This window comes from Egretta garzetta, unplaced genomic scaffold (assembly GCF_000687185.1).
Source record: "Egretta garzetta isolate BGI_Z169 unplaced genomic scaffold, ASM68718v1 scaffold342, whole genome shotgun sequence".
Taxonomy (NCBI): domain Eukaryota; kingdom Metazoa; phylum Chordata; class Aves; order Pelecaniformes; family Ardeidae; genus Egretta; species Egretta garzetta.
Window position 1 is genome coordinate 376973 of NW_009258887.1, and position 19252 is coordinate 396224.

The following is a 19252-nucleotide window of genomic DNA, read 5'->3' on the forward strand; positions in this document are numbered from 1 at the left end:
TATATAAATAGATGTTTTATTGTATCACGTTTAAGAGTCAGAAAGAATTATGAGTGGGAGACCACCCAACTGGCTATACAGAGAAGTGGGGCAGGAAGCCAGAGCTGCCTCTAGGTGTGTCTGAACAAGTTTATGTATCAGTTGAGCAATTTACTGATACTTTATTGTGAAAAGAATATATGGAATTGTAGGTAAATAAAATATTGCACTGCATCATAGGTTTCCGTTTTAAAGGATATGTTATAATTGCGTATTGTAAAGGACTGTACATCTATGTATACAAAAGGGTAACTGCACATGCAATGAAATGCTGGAGTAGAGAAAGAGTTTAACGAAAATGTATTAGGCAAGAAAGTATTTCTCTCCCTTTACACCTCTTTTTATATCATCTCTTTTAATGCCTGCAGTGTTGGGTAAGGTAGGTGAGAATGGCATAAAGAGTTCATAAAATCACTTCATCAGTTAGGGATTCTCCGTTGGGGAGGAATTTGGATTTGTCATACCATTTTCAAAGCTTTGTCATTCTAGAAGTGTGGCTGGATCAAGCTCAAAGAATCCAGCCCTCAGTTGCCCATACCCATATAATTGAATCATGAAAGTAATACATACAGGCTTCCTCTTTTTTCAAAGTTGCACATAGAAAGCTTTTCCTGTTTGCAGTTTCTTAACTACGTACCGAAGGGTAGGCGGGCAGGTTTTCTAAGTAGGCAATATTGGTTAGAATGCATGAATGCAAAAAGGCAGGAAAGAGAAGCATGTAAAACATTTGACAGAGACACTACCACAAGGTCAACTGTCCTTACATGTTTTTTATTTCCATTGCCAGCATGTATTTACCAGATAATCCAAAGCCTTAACTGACTTTGGAACCAGTATAGGACAATCTTTGCCTAATGATTTAACTCATCAGTCACAAACAATGTGTCTCTTCTTGCTCCAAATATTTTTCTTTTGTGATTGGTACTCTGATTACAGATAACTACAAAGAAATGTCTTAACTCTCCAGTATCTGCAGGCAGCTGATGTGACCCTGTATGCTATTACAAAATAGGGAGACAGTACAGGCACTTGTTGCAAATTCTTACCTGGTTTTGGTGTCTCTATGTCAAACAACAGAGTTTCTGCTTTAGGGCATTGCTCTGAAGTTCCTCAGGATATTGAAAAAGACTTTGTTGTGAATCACCACAGTATTCTTAGCCTTTCCCAGAGAAGTACTTATTGCAGTTTAGTATAAAATTGTCTCTGCAGACTTACTGGCTACTTAATAAGGGCACTGCCTCTGGTTTATCAGATAAATCTCAAAGAATACTCTGACATCTGTGAGGTCACACTTGTAAATATTTTGGGTGAAAGAGACAGAGAGAGACAAAGATGAGGGAGGGAACTTAGTGCATATGGATGCGGTCATGCACTGACATGAACTGAATCATGGGATTAGGACTGCAGAGAGTCTTCATACCTTTATATGAAAGCTCTCTCTCTCTTACTGTGCATCAGGAATCTCTCAGTTGCTGGTAATTGCTATGAAAACTGTGTCCATACCCTCTCTTAACAACCCACCACATCTGTTTAAATAGAGTATCTACCAGGAAACAAGTGTAAAAATCATGATGTTCTAGAGCAAGGAGTGCACCCTAATAGAGATTTTTTTTTTTTCATATAATTGGGAGATCTCTCAGTGTAGAATTGTTAAGTCTTATGTGTTTGTTACGTGCTGGAATGTGCTCTTACAACTGGTTTTAGTCCACCCTTAATAAAGGTGTATGTGTCCCTTAATTGCTGCTTTCCAAGCCAGCTATTTATGCACAGATGACCATCAGAGAAACAACTTTTTTGCTTGCTCAGATCTATCCCTAGAGAGAAGGGCGGCTTCAGGTCTTATCCCCTAGCTTCTCTCAGACACAATAATGTGCTGAGCTCTTCAGATGCAGTATTCCATTATTCATAATACTGTTAATCAGGAAATCCTGTTGGTTAGTATAAATGGCCAACTACCCTAGGGCTTTTTTTTCCCCCTGTAATTGATAGTATTTGGAGCACTAATGGCAGGATATTTGTTCATTTTGGGTGGGGATGTGTGTGCGCGCATGTGCATTTTTATAAGCCTGTCCTAAATGAAAGGGGTCCAGTTTTACTGGGCCATTTAATTCATTAAAATGCAAGAGCTTCTAAAACTGTCTTTTGCTCTTTGCTCATTCTATCAAAATACTTTTTTGTATGTTAAACCCAATCACATAGTAGATAGTACTTCAGAAAAGGTGTGTGTTCTCTTAGTGTTTATCTTGCTACAAATATATTTTGATGAGGGTGCTATTAATTGTGTTTTCATGACTGGTTTTAGCCAATTAGTAGGGCTGTTTTCTAATGTTCTTTATATTATGTTTTTCTAACTTCAATCATGGATTTGACAAACTGGCTCAATGAGCCATCTTTAAAACTAGTATTAGTTTGAACCTAGTGATTTTGCCAACTCAGGGATTTTTTATTATTATTATTTTGGTCTCAGAATGAACCCTAACCCTAGTAAATGGCTGAGAATGTTGCAAAGCAGGATTTTGTAAAATAAGTGCATAGATAAGCATTGACAATATGAATAATACATGCAGGAAAAACTCAGTCCATTTTCTCAGTGTTTACCTTTTGCTTACACAATTCTTCCTTTTCAAGGCAGTCTTTTCTCCCATTTGTAATAATAAATGTGTGAATTTTTTTTTCCACGGAATGTAATTCCCCAATAGGAAAGACTTGAAAATTAAACATAGTGTTGTAAAGGGAATGATACTGTTTAACTCTGTGATCAGTCTTAATGAAAACTGATGTCAACTTCAGCATTAGGTGCTTTTTGAATGCCTCCCAGGAAAAGGCCATAATGTGTTTATTTCTAAAGAAACAGCATTCATCAACCCTCAAGCTCAGGTGCATGAACCCAGAAGCCCCAGCCTTGCTTTGGAACAGTCAAGTCAGCACTGAATATAATTTGAATTTCAGCAAAAAGATCTGTGCATGAACTCCTAGGCCCAGAAGCAATTCCAGCTCATCACTGCACGTAACAGCATAGTTAGGTTTGTGGAATGCAACTGTCTAGACATAGTGTCACCGAGATCCAGCATTTCCAACAAGCTCTCCTAATTTCTGGAACCTAATTTTAGATTTCTAAAATGTGTCTATCCCTAGTCCTTCAGGAAACGTGCTCTGTTGTATCCTATAATCTTAACTCCCCAGTCTGACATGACACAAATTGAGAATCCAGCCAACTGTCTGTCCTTGCAGAGATTTCAAAACAAGATGGGGATAAGTGGTTGAGTGATCATCTGAAGGAGACATGTAACAGGCCAGTGAGGCTGAGGATAAAGCAGACTAAATGAATGATTCAGTAGGAGATAATGCAAGTCAAGTTTTGTAGTTTTGAAGCTATAGTCTACTACAACTTTTAAATGTTTTACTGAATGAATACCAGAATATTTTTGAAAGGCATATATTATGTGTTCAGACATCATTTGATGATATTTGATTGTACAAACTTTACATTGTTGGACACAGCAAACAGATAACATGGTTTGTATTTCTTAAGCACGTATTTCTTGAGAGATACACTCAGAGAAGACATTTTGCTAGTTTCCTGTTGTATTTCACTGGTGTTCTGGCTATTTTGCAGCTTGTATTAGTTCTGCTATTTGTATGTCTGCCCTATAGTTTTTACATCTTTACTGCTCTTAGGTATCCAGAAAAAAATTGTGTATGAGTGATGTAAGCTTGATTAAGTTAAGCAGCTTAGTTCAAAAGTGACACATATACATTGCAGTGGTTTTAATTAGAGGGTGTTTTTGTACTGTCAGGTCTATTCCTATATTAAATGAAGCTTATTCAAATTACTGTCATGCAAGGTGAAGCCATAATCCTTTGTATAACAGTTTCATCAAATCTCCAAGCTACATCGAGTCAAGCCAGATAAGTAAATGAAGGAAAAAAAACATGAAACTAGGAATTCAGTACCTGGTGTGCCTACACCTGAACCTGCAGCATATCATATCCACACCTTGTGACAGTGGACACTGACCTGTTGCTATATTTCATTAAAATTTGTAATGGTTATGTTAGAACCTGTAAGGATTTCAAGGTCTTCATTAAGGTTCACAAAAGAAAAATATTATCAACATGCAAAATTATGGCTTTAATGAAAACTATTCGAGCATTGCCCCTGAAATTTTAGCCAAATTCCAGACAGTTTCAGTAAACTGTGGCAAACCAAGTCTAGGTTCTGAATATTTCTATTTTCTTTGCTAATGTAATGAAAAAGGGATTTTAAATTCCCTGAGGTTTTTCAATGTATACTGTTACATCAAATCAGTAAAGCAGTAGAATTTCGGTTCCTTAAGTTTTTCTGTGTTGACTAAAGACGACTCAATATTCAAATTGTTATATGAATGAAAATGGTCACTGAAGTATGGTGAAACACAGAGCTTTCACACAAAATCAGAAACAAAACAGAGAGTCTACATAGTTCACAGAGTATGTAACCATCTGTGCTATTCTAGATGTTAATATTTGTTTCCTTCATTTTTTCCAATTAGAAATTTCACTCTAACTTTTAAAAAATGTTTAGAGATCTGAAAACAGAAGATGAAAGAGGTAAATTAAGAACAGTTAGAGTGGCAAAGAGCACAGAGCAGATACACTAAATCAAATTCACGTCTTAGTTACATTAGTGCAACTAAGTGTAAAAAAAAAAATGGGTGTAATATGTTTCTATCATATAGACATGTAGCACAATAAGTGACAAAAAATATACAATTTAGTCAATAGCTTAGTAATTTGGAATATTTAACTTCTAAAAAATATTTAATAACTATCATTAATTTGCATTTCAGTTGCCAGTCAGACTGTGATATGCCTTTGAATATTTTTCCTTTTCCCAATTGTGCGAGTTAATGAATACTCCTTTTGAAGACATAGCCTCACTACTTCTTACACGAATTGCATAAATACACTTTTCTAAAAGAATGCCAAACAGACAAGTTTTAAAAGGCCTATGTTATCAGAGGTGTGTTGGTGATTCTAAGTTGCAGAAATGTAACATTTTTAGATAGAGCAAACAGGTAAGTGAGAAACAGCTTAATGAGTTATCTTACTTGTAGCCAAGCTGTCGACAAACTACAGCTGCATCCTTATCAGACCATCCATCATCACAAATTGTGCCCCACTGGCCATTGATAAAAATCTCTACACGTCCTTCCTTCTTATTCTCGCCATCCATCAGCCTGATGGGAGGACCTGGAATAAATTACTGCTGTCAACTCAAACAACAGAAGCAAGAACTAGTACTTTAAGTAATTTTCATCACATTTAGTTATAGGGTCAACGGATGTTTATGTTCAACAAGCCTAATATCAGTTGTTAAAGTAGTCGTATTTTTCCTGGCTGGCAAAAGGAAGCAGTTTGTACAAATTACAAGTCTAATATGAAATACTACCATATTTTGAACTTAAGAGTTCATCTGGTTTCTTCATTTCATACAAATACGTGACATAGCTCATAATTTGACCACAGTGGGTACAGAACAATTCCCCCTAAAGGCAGAAAAGACTCAAGATATCTTTGATACGATACCCATGCAAGCTTAACTCACAAATCCATTCTGAAACTGGTTGCTGCCACTTCTCTGAACAGCTATCTCAGCAAAAAAGTGCAGCATTTTGTTGAACTTCAGTTACTACTTATTGTTAATGCATGCTGTTCTGTAGTGTATTTTGTGTGATAGCATAATGTTCTACAGCGTGTTATTCTAGACTAATGTGTGATTATTTTTCTAGCAATTTAAATTGCTTGCTTATTCAGATATGTTCATAATACAAAATCTCACTTATGTGGATTAGTCAGACTTAATTAATCATGGTTCATTCAGTGCTTGGCCTGTAGTTATTTTTGAATCATTAAGCAAAGTACATATTTGATTCTCACTTACGTTAAAACTCCTTTATAGCATGCTAGCAATGCAAGTAGCCTTTAAACAGTTATGAATTCCTCTGAGGCCTCTTTGTAATGTTTAAGTCAGAATCACCTTCTAAATCTTTTAGTATGTCATACTTTATAATCCTTAATACACTACTGAGAGTTTCTTTTTAGAATAATTGGCAAGACTGTTCCTCATTCTACTAACCTGTTCCTAATCTTTTCTAAATCTGTAAGGATGAGAAATTACTTAGTTATGCTCTTAAATAAAGCAGTATTTTGAGAAATTTGCATTTGATATTTAATTCAGGTTAATTTAGGGTATGAATAACTTTTTTATACCAAACCTTACTGTGGATCAGAGCTAGTTAAATCTGGCCTAATTCATTAATTAAAAGAGAAAAGATTTGAAAACAAAATTAAGGTCTGTTTGCTTCAAGTGTCATTTAAAGCGTATTGTTTATACTGGAGTTCATACTCTCTGGACAGTGAAATGAATTAACTTCACCAGCTTTCTGATTAGCTGCATTGTCATGATCTTACTTACTAAACAAATGCTGTAGTTATTGTAGTGTATTCTGTCTCATTTTTAGTGTTCCTTAATGTCTGTACTTCCTAGAGTCATATCATTTAGTGATTTCTCATATTTTTCCACTGAATTCATCCTTGCAGGGTGAAAAAAAGGCTTTTTCAAATGCTGGGAAGCAAATGGTAACAATAGAGTCTTTGTCTACTTTCCAATTAGAAATCTTGTAGGAAATGTCTGATACGCTGTCTTCATTTTCTTGTTGAAATGATGTGTTATTCTGGAAGAATATGATTTAGGTGAAAATTATATTACCCCAGACTCAGGAATGGGATATTAATGATACAGTATAGCTATTTTATTGTTATGTCATCTTCTTGTGTTTTAGAAAAAACCCACATATATTTATGAGCACAAAATTAATATAACTTTCTGGAAATAGGGAATGTGAGACAATGTTACCATATGGATACATTTAACTGAACCAGACCTCCTTCAGCTAAGATTATATTTTATAGGAATTTGAGTAAAGCAGCACAGATGGTTTGCATCTGTAAAGACAGCAGTCATGATTTGAATTCCTGTTATTTTTTGTCTGAGAAAATTCTTTCTATCAAATATGATTTGACATCATCTACACATAATGGAACTGTACTGCAACATAAAACATTCATTGAATTGTGAGAGGTCAAAAGGCTGTAAAGAAAAAGACTATAAAGAGGGAGAGACTAGGAAAGTACACATGGAAGTGCTGATTGTTGTTACAACAGGTAGCGGTGTCATGCAGTAAATCCCTGTCTTAGTTTGCAGGTTAGGCCTTCAGTCTATAATTTCCAGAGAACTTCAGGCACCCAGGCATACAAATCCATTACATTTCAGTATAAGCTGTGAATCTAACTCCACTAGTTATAATTCTAATTTCAAAATTGACTAGAATGTTTGTGGGTAAACTAAAGAATATGGGTAAACTAAAGAATATCGTCAACAGTTTTGTAGTAAGCTACCTACGGACGAGCTACAAACTTTGTATGTAGCAAATTTTAAAAATGAAACTGGTTTTCAGAGTTGTTCCATTGTTCCCCTGTAACTTGTGCTGTGCATATCTGATAGCCAGAATTCTTTTTTAATTATTTACATGTGTATTTAGGAATCTTTGGAATTCATTTGTATATATTTTGTTCTACAATGCCACTATGTAATTAGTATTTTTCTCTCATTTATTTTCTTATCTCTCTTTTTATTCTTTTTGCATACAAGTTTGTAGGTTTTTTGACATTGGAACTGGCTCTTTGATCTGTGTTTGTAGTATGATTCTGCCCTGGTCAGCAAGTGGGGCCCATTCACCCAGGCTCTATATAAATGATAGGCAGTAGTAATACAGAAATAATTTCACACTTCTCACCCTTCCTTCTTGCTATGTCTGAACTTCCCCTCTTTCTCCATATCTCTTTTTTTCAGATTGTCTGAATGTAAGGCCACAGGAAGATATACTGTTGATCTATATTCCTCACTGCTTGGGTACATCCCCAACTTTTGATAGCATGAGACAGTTACTTAAAACTTGGAGAGTGCTGACTAAAATGCAGTATACCATTAGGAAGTGCTGAATCGGTCTAAAGTCTAAAATCTGGTGAAGACTGAGAGACCAGGATCTCTGGAATCTGACTTTGTTACCTTACAAATTTGTGTTGATCTTTAATGTTCTGGCTGCTTATGTTCCTTTAAACAAAGCTTGATTGCTTCCTATGATCTTCAAGAGAAAAGTGAGCTTTTCTCCCCTTCCTGTTCTTTCTTTGCACACATCTGCCGAATATTAAGATTTTGAGCATCCTTAAGTATACTATACTTTGCTCGGATCTGCACCCACCACAGTACTCATACTGTGACTCATACTGTGCCTTACCAGATGAGAGTTTAGGGCTGTCATTATCTGGATGGCAAATGAGTCTGACATCCTCCTGATGGTTGCAGTCATGCTTTCCCCACTCTCTCCTTGAGCACTGCAGAAGGTTTGTCTCCTTCCCTGAGCAGCTGACATCATCCAGCCAGATGGGCCCAGAGTTTCCTTCTGAGTAGCTCTCGGGTGCACTTTTTCCATACCTGCATAACATATACATATACATAGCATTTTAGTCCGCAGTGATCAGAGGGCATGTGATACTTAAGCACTAGAAAGGAAATAAATTATTTCTGAAGAAATAAAGGTTTCTGAAGTAGTAACAGCAAACAATGCTAACCACGACAGAGCAGGTTCAGTTAGCATTAAATTCAATGAGAACCATATGCTGCTGCTTTGGTGATGTTTTTTTAAGGAATTACTGTTACATTAATACAAGCTTGAGAATGTAATACCTTTGATTAAGGCCTCCCTTCAAACAAGCATATGGCTGTCTGACTGGCTTTGAGACTTAAAGCATGTTCTTAGTATTATATATATATATATATATACACACATTTAAATGTCACAGTCTGGGGAAAAATGAGACAATTATTTTTTGAATGTGAGCTGTTATAATCTGAAGGCAAGACAAGTGAGAGTGTATCTGTAGCCACAGTCAGTAGGAAAAGTAGTGAAGAGGGAATGCATGAAACTCTAATGGGATTTTTTCTAAAATATGTTTTTCAATACGTAACGGTGTTCCAGGGCCAGACTGTGGGTTTTTCTGAGCTACATCTAGAAGGACTTAGACCTTGACAATGTCTGTGATTTTTAATGACGGTCGGACAAGCAAAGATTTTGAAGAATCCAACTTCTACAGAGGCAAGACAGAATACAACAAATCAGTTTTTCTCTACAGCATATGTATTGATCTCAGTTAACCAAAAAGATGACTGGAAGGAACTGGGTGAATAAAGGCTGCTGAATCACAACCTCATTTGAAGCTTTTTCTTCTGCCTAAACCAAGGCCATAAATATCTCTTTAAGACTGAGGGAAGCAGGCTTTAATGGATTTGAACTTGGTAGTTTCTATGAAGCACTCAGCTAATACTAAAAAACCAAACTCTCGAATAATGTAGGGTTCATGTAAATGTTTGTCATCATTGTGAAGCCAAAGAGCCAGATATCTAATATCAAGTAATCTTACTTAAATCCCAGCTGCCGGCAAACCACCTGTGTGTTCAGCTCTGTCCACCCATCATCGCAGACTGTGCCCCACTGCCCGGTGTAATAGACCTCCAGGCGTCCCTCATGGCTGCCCTTCCCACTCGTTAGTCTTAATGCACCATCTGTGTCAGTAACAAGTAATGAAAAACAAAAACAACAATCAGGTTTTCTTAGGTCCAATTATTGTTCTAAGACAAAATCAATAACATTGCATTTACTGCATCTGATCAGAATATTAGTCTACTAAATCTAGTGCTGATCACTAGGTGTTATTTAATGAGAGGATCAAAGAGATGCCATAAATGCACCCAGTCAGCTGTGAAGTGTTGCATAGTGCAATTGCTTAAGTGCAAGAGAAATAGCACAAGATATTGATTCCCCAAGCCCTTATTTCATGCCAAGTCTGCAGAAGTGGATTCTGATTACGTGGTTTCACTGTATGTACACCTTTTTTCTTTTCTACATTCTGTTATTTCCCCTTGCTTTTATGCTGAAATGCTTACTGCCATGGACAGGTGTGATGCACAGTTAAGGCATGCCCCACGTAGTAAGTGGCAGTTAGCATGTTACTGAGGAACCAAGGCTTTGTGTTGAGCAATGAGATTTTCTGTACCTGTAAAATTTCCACAGCCAACAGCTGGTTCATTTTGATACTGCCAGGACACTTTATTACTGTGGGGTTTTGTGCATCTGCAGACTTTAAAAATTCTCTTTCCAGAGCTGTGAATTCTGCATTTGTCACTCTTTTCCTGTGTGATTATTTGTAATTGAAGTACCTGTGAGAGGTGTGCAGGAGACGCCAGCATCTTCTTTGTGGCCACAGTTGTGTTCTCGCCAGGAGCTTTTTGGACACTGTTCTATGGACAGTTCATTTCCCGTGCACCGCACTTCATCCAGGAGCACAGGGCCTGAGCCTTCTCCAAAGTAAGCCTGGCTCCACGCCTTGGCAACACCCCTGTCAAAATGTAACAGACAACTCAGTGAAGAACAAGCAAGCTGAAGAGTCTGGGACTCACTGGGAAGAGCTAAAATGTTGCATGTCCAGCTCCTCAAACAGCAGCTGGGACTGCCTCAACAGCCGCTGCAGTGGTAACCAACCATGCAGCCCAGGTCTGTTGTGCTGCCTGATGTGGTTCCACAGTCGGCTTCGGTCTCAGCTGCGGCTGTGGAGCCACTTAAACATACCGTTCCCACACTTCCACGGTTTGAACATTATTTGGAACATCAATTTCTATTGGTTTGTCACTATGAAATTTTCCTGTCCCTTGTGATTTTTAAGCATAACATTCCTAGAAGAGATTATAGATGTACAGCTTGGGTATGAGGATTCTAATTTTAATTTCATTTAATGTTTATATGTAGTAAAAATAATCCGATATGTATTTCTACAGTGACTTTCATCTGTTGTCCTCAAAGCACGTTAATCAAATCTCAAATACCCAGATGAGGCAGATAAAAGTGATTGTTCCCCATTTAGTCAAGTAAAAACCACAGCAGAGAGCTCTTAAGTGACTTGACAATGCCATACCACCAATCAGTGGTAGAAATAAGAATAGAAAGCAGATCAATGACTAGCCTTGGGTGTGTTATATTCTTTATGTCAGCATAGAGGATTTTGAGCACAAAAACCTGCATAAATTGAAAATACTCCATTGTTTCAGCAGCACAGAAATTATGCAGTGTTTTAACACTTGATGCTCTATCAGGATTTTTCCACTCCTGTTTAAGATACTGTGTCTTTCATATGTAAATGTTTTTCATGGTTTGATTTCTTTCCACTCAATCTGTTCCTATATCCAGTCTAGTTTTTACAGGACTATTCTTGGTATCTGTATCTTTTTCAACCTGTAAGATTGAAATGTCTATCTAAATTCTTTACTATATTGAATTACCTACCTAAAGGATTAGTTTAAATTACTTAACATTCAGTTTGGGTGCGGGGCTATATACTAATTAGCAATTTGCTTTAAAGAGAGTTTTCCACTACCAGCCATATAAGAGCTAACAGGAATGGTATGTTCAGCTTATACTGAAAACATGACAGGTCTTGACTATTTGTTTCAGTATGTAATCATTCAAACTTTTAACTGTCTTTTGCAACTGTGTGTCAGAATAGTACATTGCTGTGATTTTATTTTTTTTTAATGTAAGGTGCAGTAGTTCATGTTTTTAAGGCACTGACTCATCAATCCACGTGTAGATTTAGATAGAAGTGGATTTCATTTCTAGTGCTTTGTATAAATAGGTAACAATCTCTGTTCTCTCTTTTTTTTAAAGGAAAGCAATACTACATTTACAATTAGTAATCATACAAATTCTTGATAAACAGTACAAGGGTATGGGAAAAATAACAACAGTAAGAGGCTTCTAAAATTAAATTAGTACAAGGAAAAATTTGTATAAAAAGGAAGGATGTGGAAATTCATGGTAGACACCATGTAAATGGTAGTGCTCAGCAAATAAAAGCACACACAAGACAGGTAAATTAAATAATCTGTGGATTGCATTTTCATTTTGTTTGAAATCAATTTGGTTTTAATATTTTCAAGCTAATGTGCTTCATTAATCCTGAAAATGCACTGTTAATTTTCAGACTGTTTCTTTGATGGCCAGACTCCTTCTTCAAGTGGTGGAGAAGATGGAAAATACCAAAAAGTGGGTCTTATTTATTCAGTAGGGAGAAGAGTTATAACCTGTGATTGCTTCAAAGAAGCAGGTAAGCAAACTAAAAACATCCTCAAACACTCAGCAGGCAACATTTTAGCAAAACACATAGCTTCAGTCTGAAGTTGGTACCTTATTTCTGAGAGAGATTTTTAATTAGACATTACCTTTTCTTCTGAATGACCTTCCTAATTCAAAATAACATATTAACAGATATCTTGGTCTAATGTTTTTCCTTTAGTAATGCCAAGAAGAATTTTAATAGGAAATTATATTTTTCCCTGAGATTTGTAAACATTTCCTGATTGCCCTTCCTGTTCTTTTATTTCTTTTGTTAAGTAACCATGCATTTTTATATGTTGCATTAACTTACTGAAGACTTGTAATGGGAAAAAGAGCAGAGTCCTCCATCTTTTTTATTTTATAAAGAGCTACTTTTTGAACTGGCTGAAATTATGAATGACTACATGGTAAACTAAAAAAATATAATCCATAGGATACATTAAGGGTAATGCTTATTTCAGATCTAGGTATCCCATTTATATTTAAGCATCTAATTAAATAAAAATGTTTTGGTTTTTCAGTGTATCTTTCTGATGTACTGAGACAGGCTCTGTGACTTCTCAGCACTTCGAGCTATTTTTGTAGAATTCAATAAATATGGATCAGGATACCTATTTTTATTAATATCACCCTAAATATACTATAGGCTTATTACAGAAAGCCTGGTTTACTGGTAGTTTTTAAGATGATTGTACTTTGGAACATTTATATGTAAAAGATAAATTATCTTCATTTAAGTTTATTGAGTAGTACTTGCATATATACAAACTTTACACAAAAAGAAAATTCTTGTACATAGGTTCCATTTCTTGTTTGTTTTTGTTTTTTTTTAATTCTGATGCTGGTACAAATGTATAGAAAATGCTAGAAAAAAAAATCCTTATTCATTAAGGCAGAAGCTGGTAGAAATCAAAGAGATAATGCTTGACTACTCTGAATGTTGAAAACAAATCATATCATAATTTAGTAAGATTCTCTGAAGTTTCAGTGAAGCAGGCACAACACATCCCATTACTATAAGAATGGCAATTTGTATCAAGCAAAAAGTATTATGAAACCAAAAAATAAAATAAATTATCATTATTTTTCACCTACTAATGGTAGATTAATATTCTGAAGTTTTACAGGAGTGCTACAGAAAGGTTGAAAGGGTGTGGGAAGCTGCTTACTGAGATGCTTTACTTTTACAATTTGTGGGACATTTCCAGATGGATTAAAAGTATGCAAATTTAAGTTATTTTTATTGCTTCATAACTGGTCTACTGCCACTGTTGGTAAAATTTCGCTTCACAGTAATGAGCACATTTGTCAAGACATTTTGATTACTTGAGATATTCTGTAGATCTCTAGACATATTTCAAAAAGACTTAGCACCATCTTAATACAATTATTTACGCAGAAAAATTAATCAAATTAGAAGCATCTCAGAACTGCAATTTCTGAACAGTAAATATGAGTAATCAAATGTTTTAATGTAATCAGTAAGGAGGCAGGTTAAGAGCATGATGTTTGCTTAGTAACTCCTAAACGTATTAATAGTGGCCCAATTCCAAAGCAGAAAAGGCCTGTAAGAAGACAGACTTTTTATTAGGTATACCTAATTGAAAATGTAGAGGAATATAGAAATATAGCATGAAATAAATGGCGGAAAAATGAGATTCTGATCTCAGAGGAGCATGTTGATTCCCACATGGCTCACCAGGAGATCTAGAAGCTTTGTACTGCGTCCTTCTGAGCTGATTTGGATGGCACCAGCAGTCCAAGGCCTCAGGTTCATATTACAAACCACATACACTCTGGGGGTCACCCAGTAATGCCACAAAGCTTGCTACCTTCAATGCCACTTCTTTTAATTCATTGTAATCCCAGCAGGGTTGAACAGGCAAGTTCTGTTCCAGTCTCCTCTGCGCTGACCTGCTTAGTTCTCATCCAGTCTGTCTCAAATGTAATCCCCTTCTCCTCCTTGGATTTATGTCTTAGTATCTTCTCTGCATCTTGCTCTTAGTTCTTGCCCTCTTCAACCCATCTGGCCTTTCATCCCAATTGTTCCCATCTCCTTCCTCTCTGATCCAGCAGTTCTCCTCTTTGCCTCCTACTTCTACAGCATCCCTCCTCAAATACTGACTACTTATCTTCTCTGTGGTATCAAAATCACCCCCGGCTGTTCAGGAGAGGAGCAAGAAAATCCTGTTCTGCTGCTGTGACTGTATTATGGACCATGCTTAGTTCAGACAGAATTGCTGACAAGCTTAACTGTCAAAACTTCAAACAGATCTTTACGCAGTATATGCAAACTGATAATCTTCAGAGACTTGTTACTTAAACAAATCTTGAGAGATTCTCACAGGCATGCCAAAAAACCATATCCTTTCTGACAAAGCAGTGCTCTTACTCCAAAGGAAGAAGGCTGTTAGACTCCTCAGTAAAATGGATTTTAACAGTCGAAGCAACTTCCTTTTCTTCACCAAGATTTTTTGATTGAAACTTTACTGAATTTGTAGCGAGTTTTCGCTAAAAATTCAGTATTTATTCTGAACCAGATCCTTTGTCCTACAGACAAAATTGTCCCTATCATATGACACTGAAAACAGGATCCTATAAATCAAAGTTCCAGGAACTTGACAGTATTGGCACTGTACCTGAACCTTCTATAAATAAACTTAGTTACTGCTTCAGAGTATTAGTGCGATTTTAAAGGAGCATCTTTTGACAACTCCAAGCTATATGTATGACTAACTCTCCTGCTTTGCTGCTGGAGTAGAAAATGTGTAGAAAAACAAACCCAAGGCCAAGCTGCCGACAGACAACTTCAGCATCTGCGTCATCCCACTGATCATCACAGACAGTCCCCCACTGGCCAGCATGGTAGACTTCTACTCTTCCTTCGTGAGCGTTGTTCCCACCAGCCAGTCGGATCGGAGTAAAGACAGGGGCTGTGATCAAACACAGAATATAGAAAAAGGTCATTTATTTCCCAAAATATTATACTGATCATAAAGAAAAAAGAAGATGGTTTAATGGTTTCTCTGACATTGCTCAAGAACCATGCTTGATTTCTTCTAGTTAGATGGAAAACCTGAAATTAAACTTCTTAGAAATTAGTTCCCCTAAGGTGCACTGAAGAATACTAAGGTAGCTGAAGAATATTATACAGAGAAGTAACCCTACTGAGCTTGAGTTACTTAAGCATCAAAGCATTCAGATACTTAGGGCTGTAAGGCCAAATACTACAACCAGTCAGTAGAGCTGCACTTCTACCAGTAAGAGCGAAATTGGCTCTGTATTGGCTTGCGCCCAGAGGGTAAAATCTGAAGTAAGAGGCAAAAATTCTTTCATTGCCACAGAAGTAGAAAGTCACCCTCATGTTTTCTCATTATTTTGGTAATTCCAGTCAGAGCAGTGAAATCTCATTGACTGTGGAGTCTCATTTTAATTGTAAGTATTGTTCCCTTCCTGTTTCTGAGATATAGTTTGATTTTTGGTCTTTTCAAATCATCAGCCCTTTTCTGGTCCAGCAAGAAATTGTCTTGAAAGCATTACTTCTGCATAAAGCCATAATAACGGAAATAGCTTAAATACATATAAAAAAAATTGCTCTAGTATTTAAAAGGTTATTTTAAAGTTTCACCGTACCTAGCATCTGAATGATTTGAAATGTGATTAATTTTTGTGTAGGCCTTCCAGACAGCTAATGCTACTACTTCATCTATTTCTTGGCTTAAAAAAAGAAAATTGAGGGTATTTCTCCAATTTCATCTTCCTATTTCACTGGTATGAAATAAATTTTTTTGTAATTATTTAAAAAGGCTAGTTGCAGTAGAACCTGCAAAACGTGAAAGCTTCATTTAGTCTGCTGAAACTCAGGATCAGTTTAATTCATTTCAGATATTCTGGACTCTAAATTACCGATAAACTTCCTTTTGGCATTATTGAAATAGACAACAGTCTGTAAATTTAAGCAAAACAAAGTTTTCTGCTGAAAATGTCCATAAACAGAAGGAAAACCTTATGATTTAGAAGTATAATTTGCAAATTTATAGTTTTCAGTTTCTTTAGGCAAAACTATTTCCCTTGCTTTGGTTCTTCAGCTTGTCTCCTAGCTTAAAAGTTTCTGCCTTCCTCTACACTATAGTTTTCTAAATTAAGACCAAAATGATTTTTTAAAAGTCATTTATCAAAATATTCCTCCTGAATAATGGAGCTTTAAGACAAAAATGCGTCTATCTGTCTTTGGATAGCAATGTAAGTAGGAGAGGAAAGGCAGCACAGAGCTGGCTGCAGCCATGCATGTTTTGGTTACAGCTGAGGAGATTGACATCGCCAGCTCCTCAGCACTGCCAGCCTAGCCTTCCTCGAGGTCAGCAATGTCATAAATCTGATGGCACAATTGCCCATTTAGTTGCTGTTTAGCATGTTGATTAAAATAATCTGAAATGTCTTAAAAACATTAATAATCCTTTTTTTCCTAACTATCATTTTGACTTGTGCAAGTGGTGTGTGAGGTAGCAGTCTTCAGCTAGGAAGACTTGGACCTGTTTTAAATGTACACAGAATAGGGCAAAAACTTTGTAGTTCCTTGTGCGATGTCATCCATGTTCACAGTGAGGAATGTCATCCCAACACTTCTGTACCAAAGGACAATGCATAGCCTGTTTGTGCAACTGCTGCTCCTCCCTACTGTTCAAGAAAAGCTGACAAATTGACACTTAGCATATGTAACTACCAAAGACAACCTCAGGGTAAATAAATAAATGTTTAAAAACAATGTGGGGGGAAACAATCCTGCTTTTACAGCCAAAGATTCTCACTGCTTCGCCCTTTCTCACAACCTACATCTCAAAGCAATAATTTGCTTGTGGAATTATGGAAAGATAAAAAGTGGCTCAGCTAGTTGCTGCTTGCCCAGCATAGAGGGATTTGAAACAGTTAATGATGCGATGATTCAATCTTTTTAATTTCCTGTTTCAAGAAGTCTTAATATTTTTTCTAATTTAATAATGAGTAATTATTACTACTTCTATTTAAATAAGGTAAGGAGTTAACCAAACCATGTGTATTTTTTTTTACCCAGGGAAGAGCTACATGTGACAGCAGCTGCCATTTTTTGACGACATGTTCCATCCTGCTGGATGTCTTTTTCACATAACAGTATATTTTCTTCATCACCACGACAACGCACTTCACTCCAGTAAACAGGAATAAGGCCCAGTCCAGAAAACGGTATGTGCTTTGCTGTACCTTTTTCACTGTAAGAAGAATAATCAGGATAGGACATTAGAGCGGGAGGAGGGGAAGTGAAACATTTTTGTGTATATAAATCTTGGAGTAGAAAAGAAAGGGCTTTCTTCAGCAGTGTAAATTCATCACATTTTCATACAGTTCAGCATTGTCTTCTGCACAAAGAAAAGTAACAGATGTGACCCAGTTCTCACCATTTTGTTGTGGGATATTTTAGTACAACGGCCTATGTTGCTGCAGGGCCAGCTATGTTCCTGTTCTCCTGGTTCTTAACTACAAAAATTAACAGAGTCCACAGTCCATAGGTGAATCTACAGTACTATCCCACTACGGTTATAATTCCAGGAGAGGTAATGCTAACAGGCCTTTCACCCTTATACTCTCCTTTACTCCATTAAAATGTGCCAGTGCTCTGCCCATACGCATGTCCTATAATACAGTTCTGACCATGGAGCACCTCATACTCCATTAGATCAGGCCTGTGCCCATTATTCTCTATTCAGCCATTCCCATCCATCCAGAACATCTATAAACAGCTTCCTTTTCTTCCCATTCTCAGTCTACAGCAACAATTATTGTGCCATCTTTTCTTCCATATAACACCCAACAAAATTAAATTAAAAACAAAGCCCAAATATTGTAAAATCAAAGGAACAGATAGATGAAAGCACCTGAAAAGCACCAGTAATACCTAGTGAGTTCACCTTGCAGTATATAGATCCAAATTTCCGCCAAAGACTTATGATAACAGAAACGTGCGACTACTGTTTGCTTGGGGTTTTTTGGCCTGGATTCAGATTTAAGCCATTTCTATTGAAAAGACCAAACCATTCACCCATATCACTGAACTACTTTTGCTAATAGGGGTCTTGTTCAACTGAAATGTTTAGGGTATGGAAGACAAAAAGCACTTACATGAAAATGAGGAAAGAAGGCATTGCACATAGACAGCTGAAGTCATAAGCAAAATCACGGCCTCCAGATGGCTGAACTTTTATCTCATCTAATCCTCATATTTTTATAAGTTGGCATGGTGTGTCCAGATTAGTACTGAACACTATAAACCAGCTTAGATTTAGTTCTGGCTAGCAGTCTTAAAAAGTGGAATAATCGTTAGGAATGTCACAGTGCAAGTATGCTATAAAAGCCCCTTACTGCTTGCAGCAAACAAAATCACTGCTTTGGTATGTGACTGAAAGAAATGTTAGAAAGGCAATAAAGCCAGCCATACTTCGTGGCTTATTGCAGAAGTGCAAGCTGAACAGGGTGCTAAAGGGGGTTATTCAAGTAATTTGATTGCTAACTTGAACAGCATTGATTTCTTAGAAGCTGAAATTGCATTTTATTTCTAAAACTCCCTTTTGGTATGGGTGTTTTCTTCCTTACCTCTTACTACCGCAATTGCAGTATCACTATAGGCGATATCTAGAGTTTAATGACCAAATTACGTTAAACTGTCCTGTTGATTAACTCCATTATGACAGCAGTGGGAAGTAGTGGTCAGTGAGGACAGTGCAGGGACTTTGAACCTGTCCAGTATTGCTATAACTGTAAAATGTTTCAGTGAAAATTTAAAGCTGCAAAACTTCTCTGGTTTGGGCTTTTGTTATCAATGTGCAGCTCTGCAAGTAAACCATACAGATTTTCTAGCTAGACGAAGACGTGCACAAGAAAAATACCACATTTTCCAAAAACCTAGGATGAGT

At 36.6% G+C, this 19252-nt stretch overlaps 1 protein-coding gene across 1 annotated transcript in view; it reads right to left on the bottom strand.

Moving 5' to 3' along the window:
• PRSS12 (serine protease 12) overlaps window positions 1-19252 on the bottom strand; it is a 46711-nt gene that overhangs the window by 14932 nt on the left and 12527 nt on the right. The window contains exons 4-9 of the mRNA XM_009634012.1: window positions 17376-17554; window positions 15091-15241; window positions 10358-10536; window positions 9562-9703; window positions 8379-8575; window positions 5130-5271 (exon numbers count right to left, since the gene is read on the bottom strand). Coding sequence (XP_009632307.1) covers window positions 5130-5271; window positions 8379-8575; window positions 9562-9703; window positions 10358-10536; window positions 15091-15241; window positions 17376-17554 — 990 coding nt within the window. The remainder of the gene's footprint in view (window positions 1-5129; window positions 5272-8378; window positions 8576-9561; window positions 9704-10357; window positions 10537-15090; window positions 15242-17375; window positions 17555-19252) is intronic.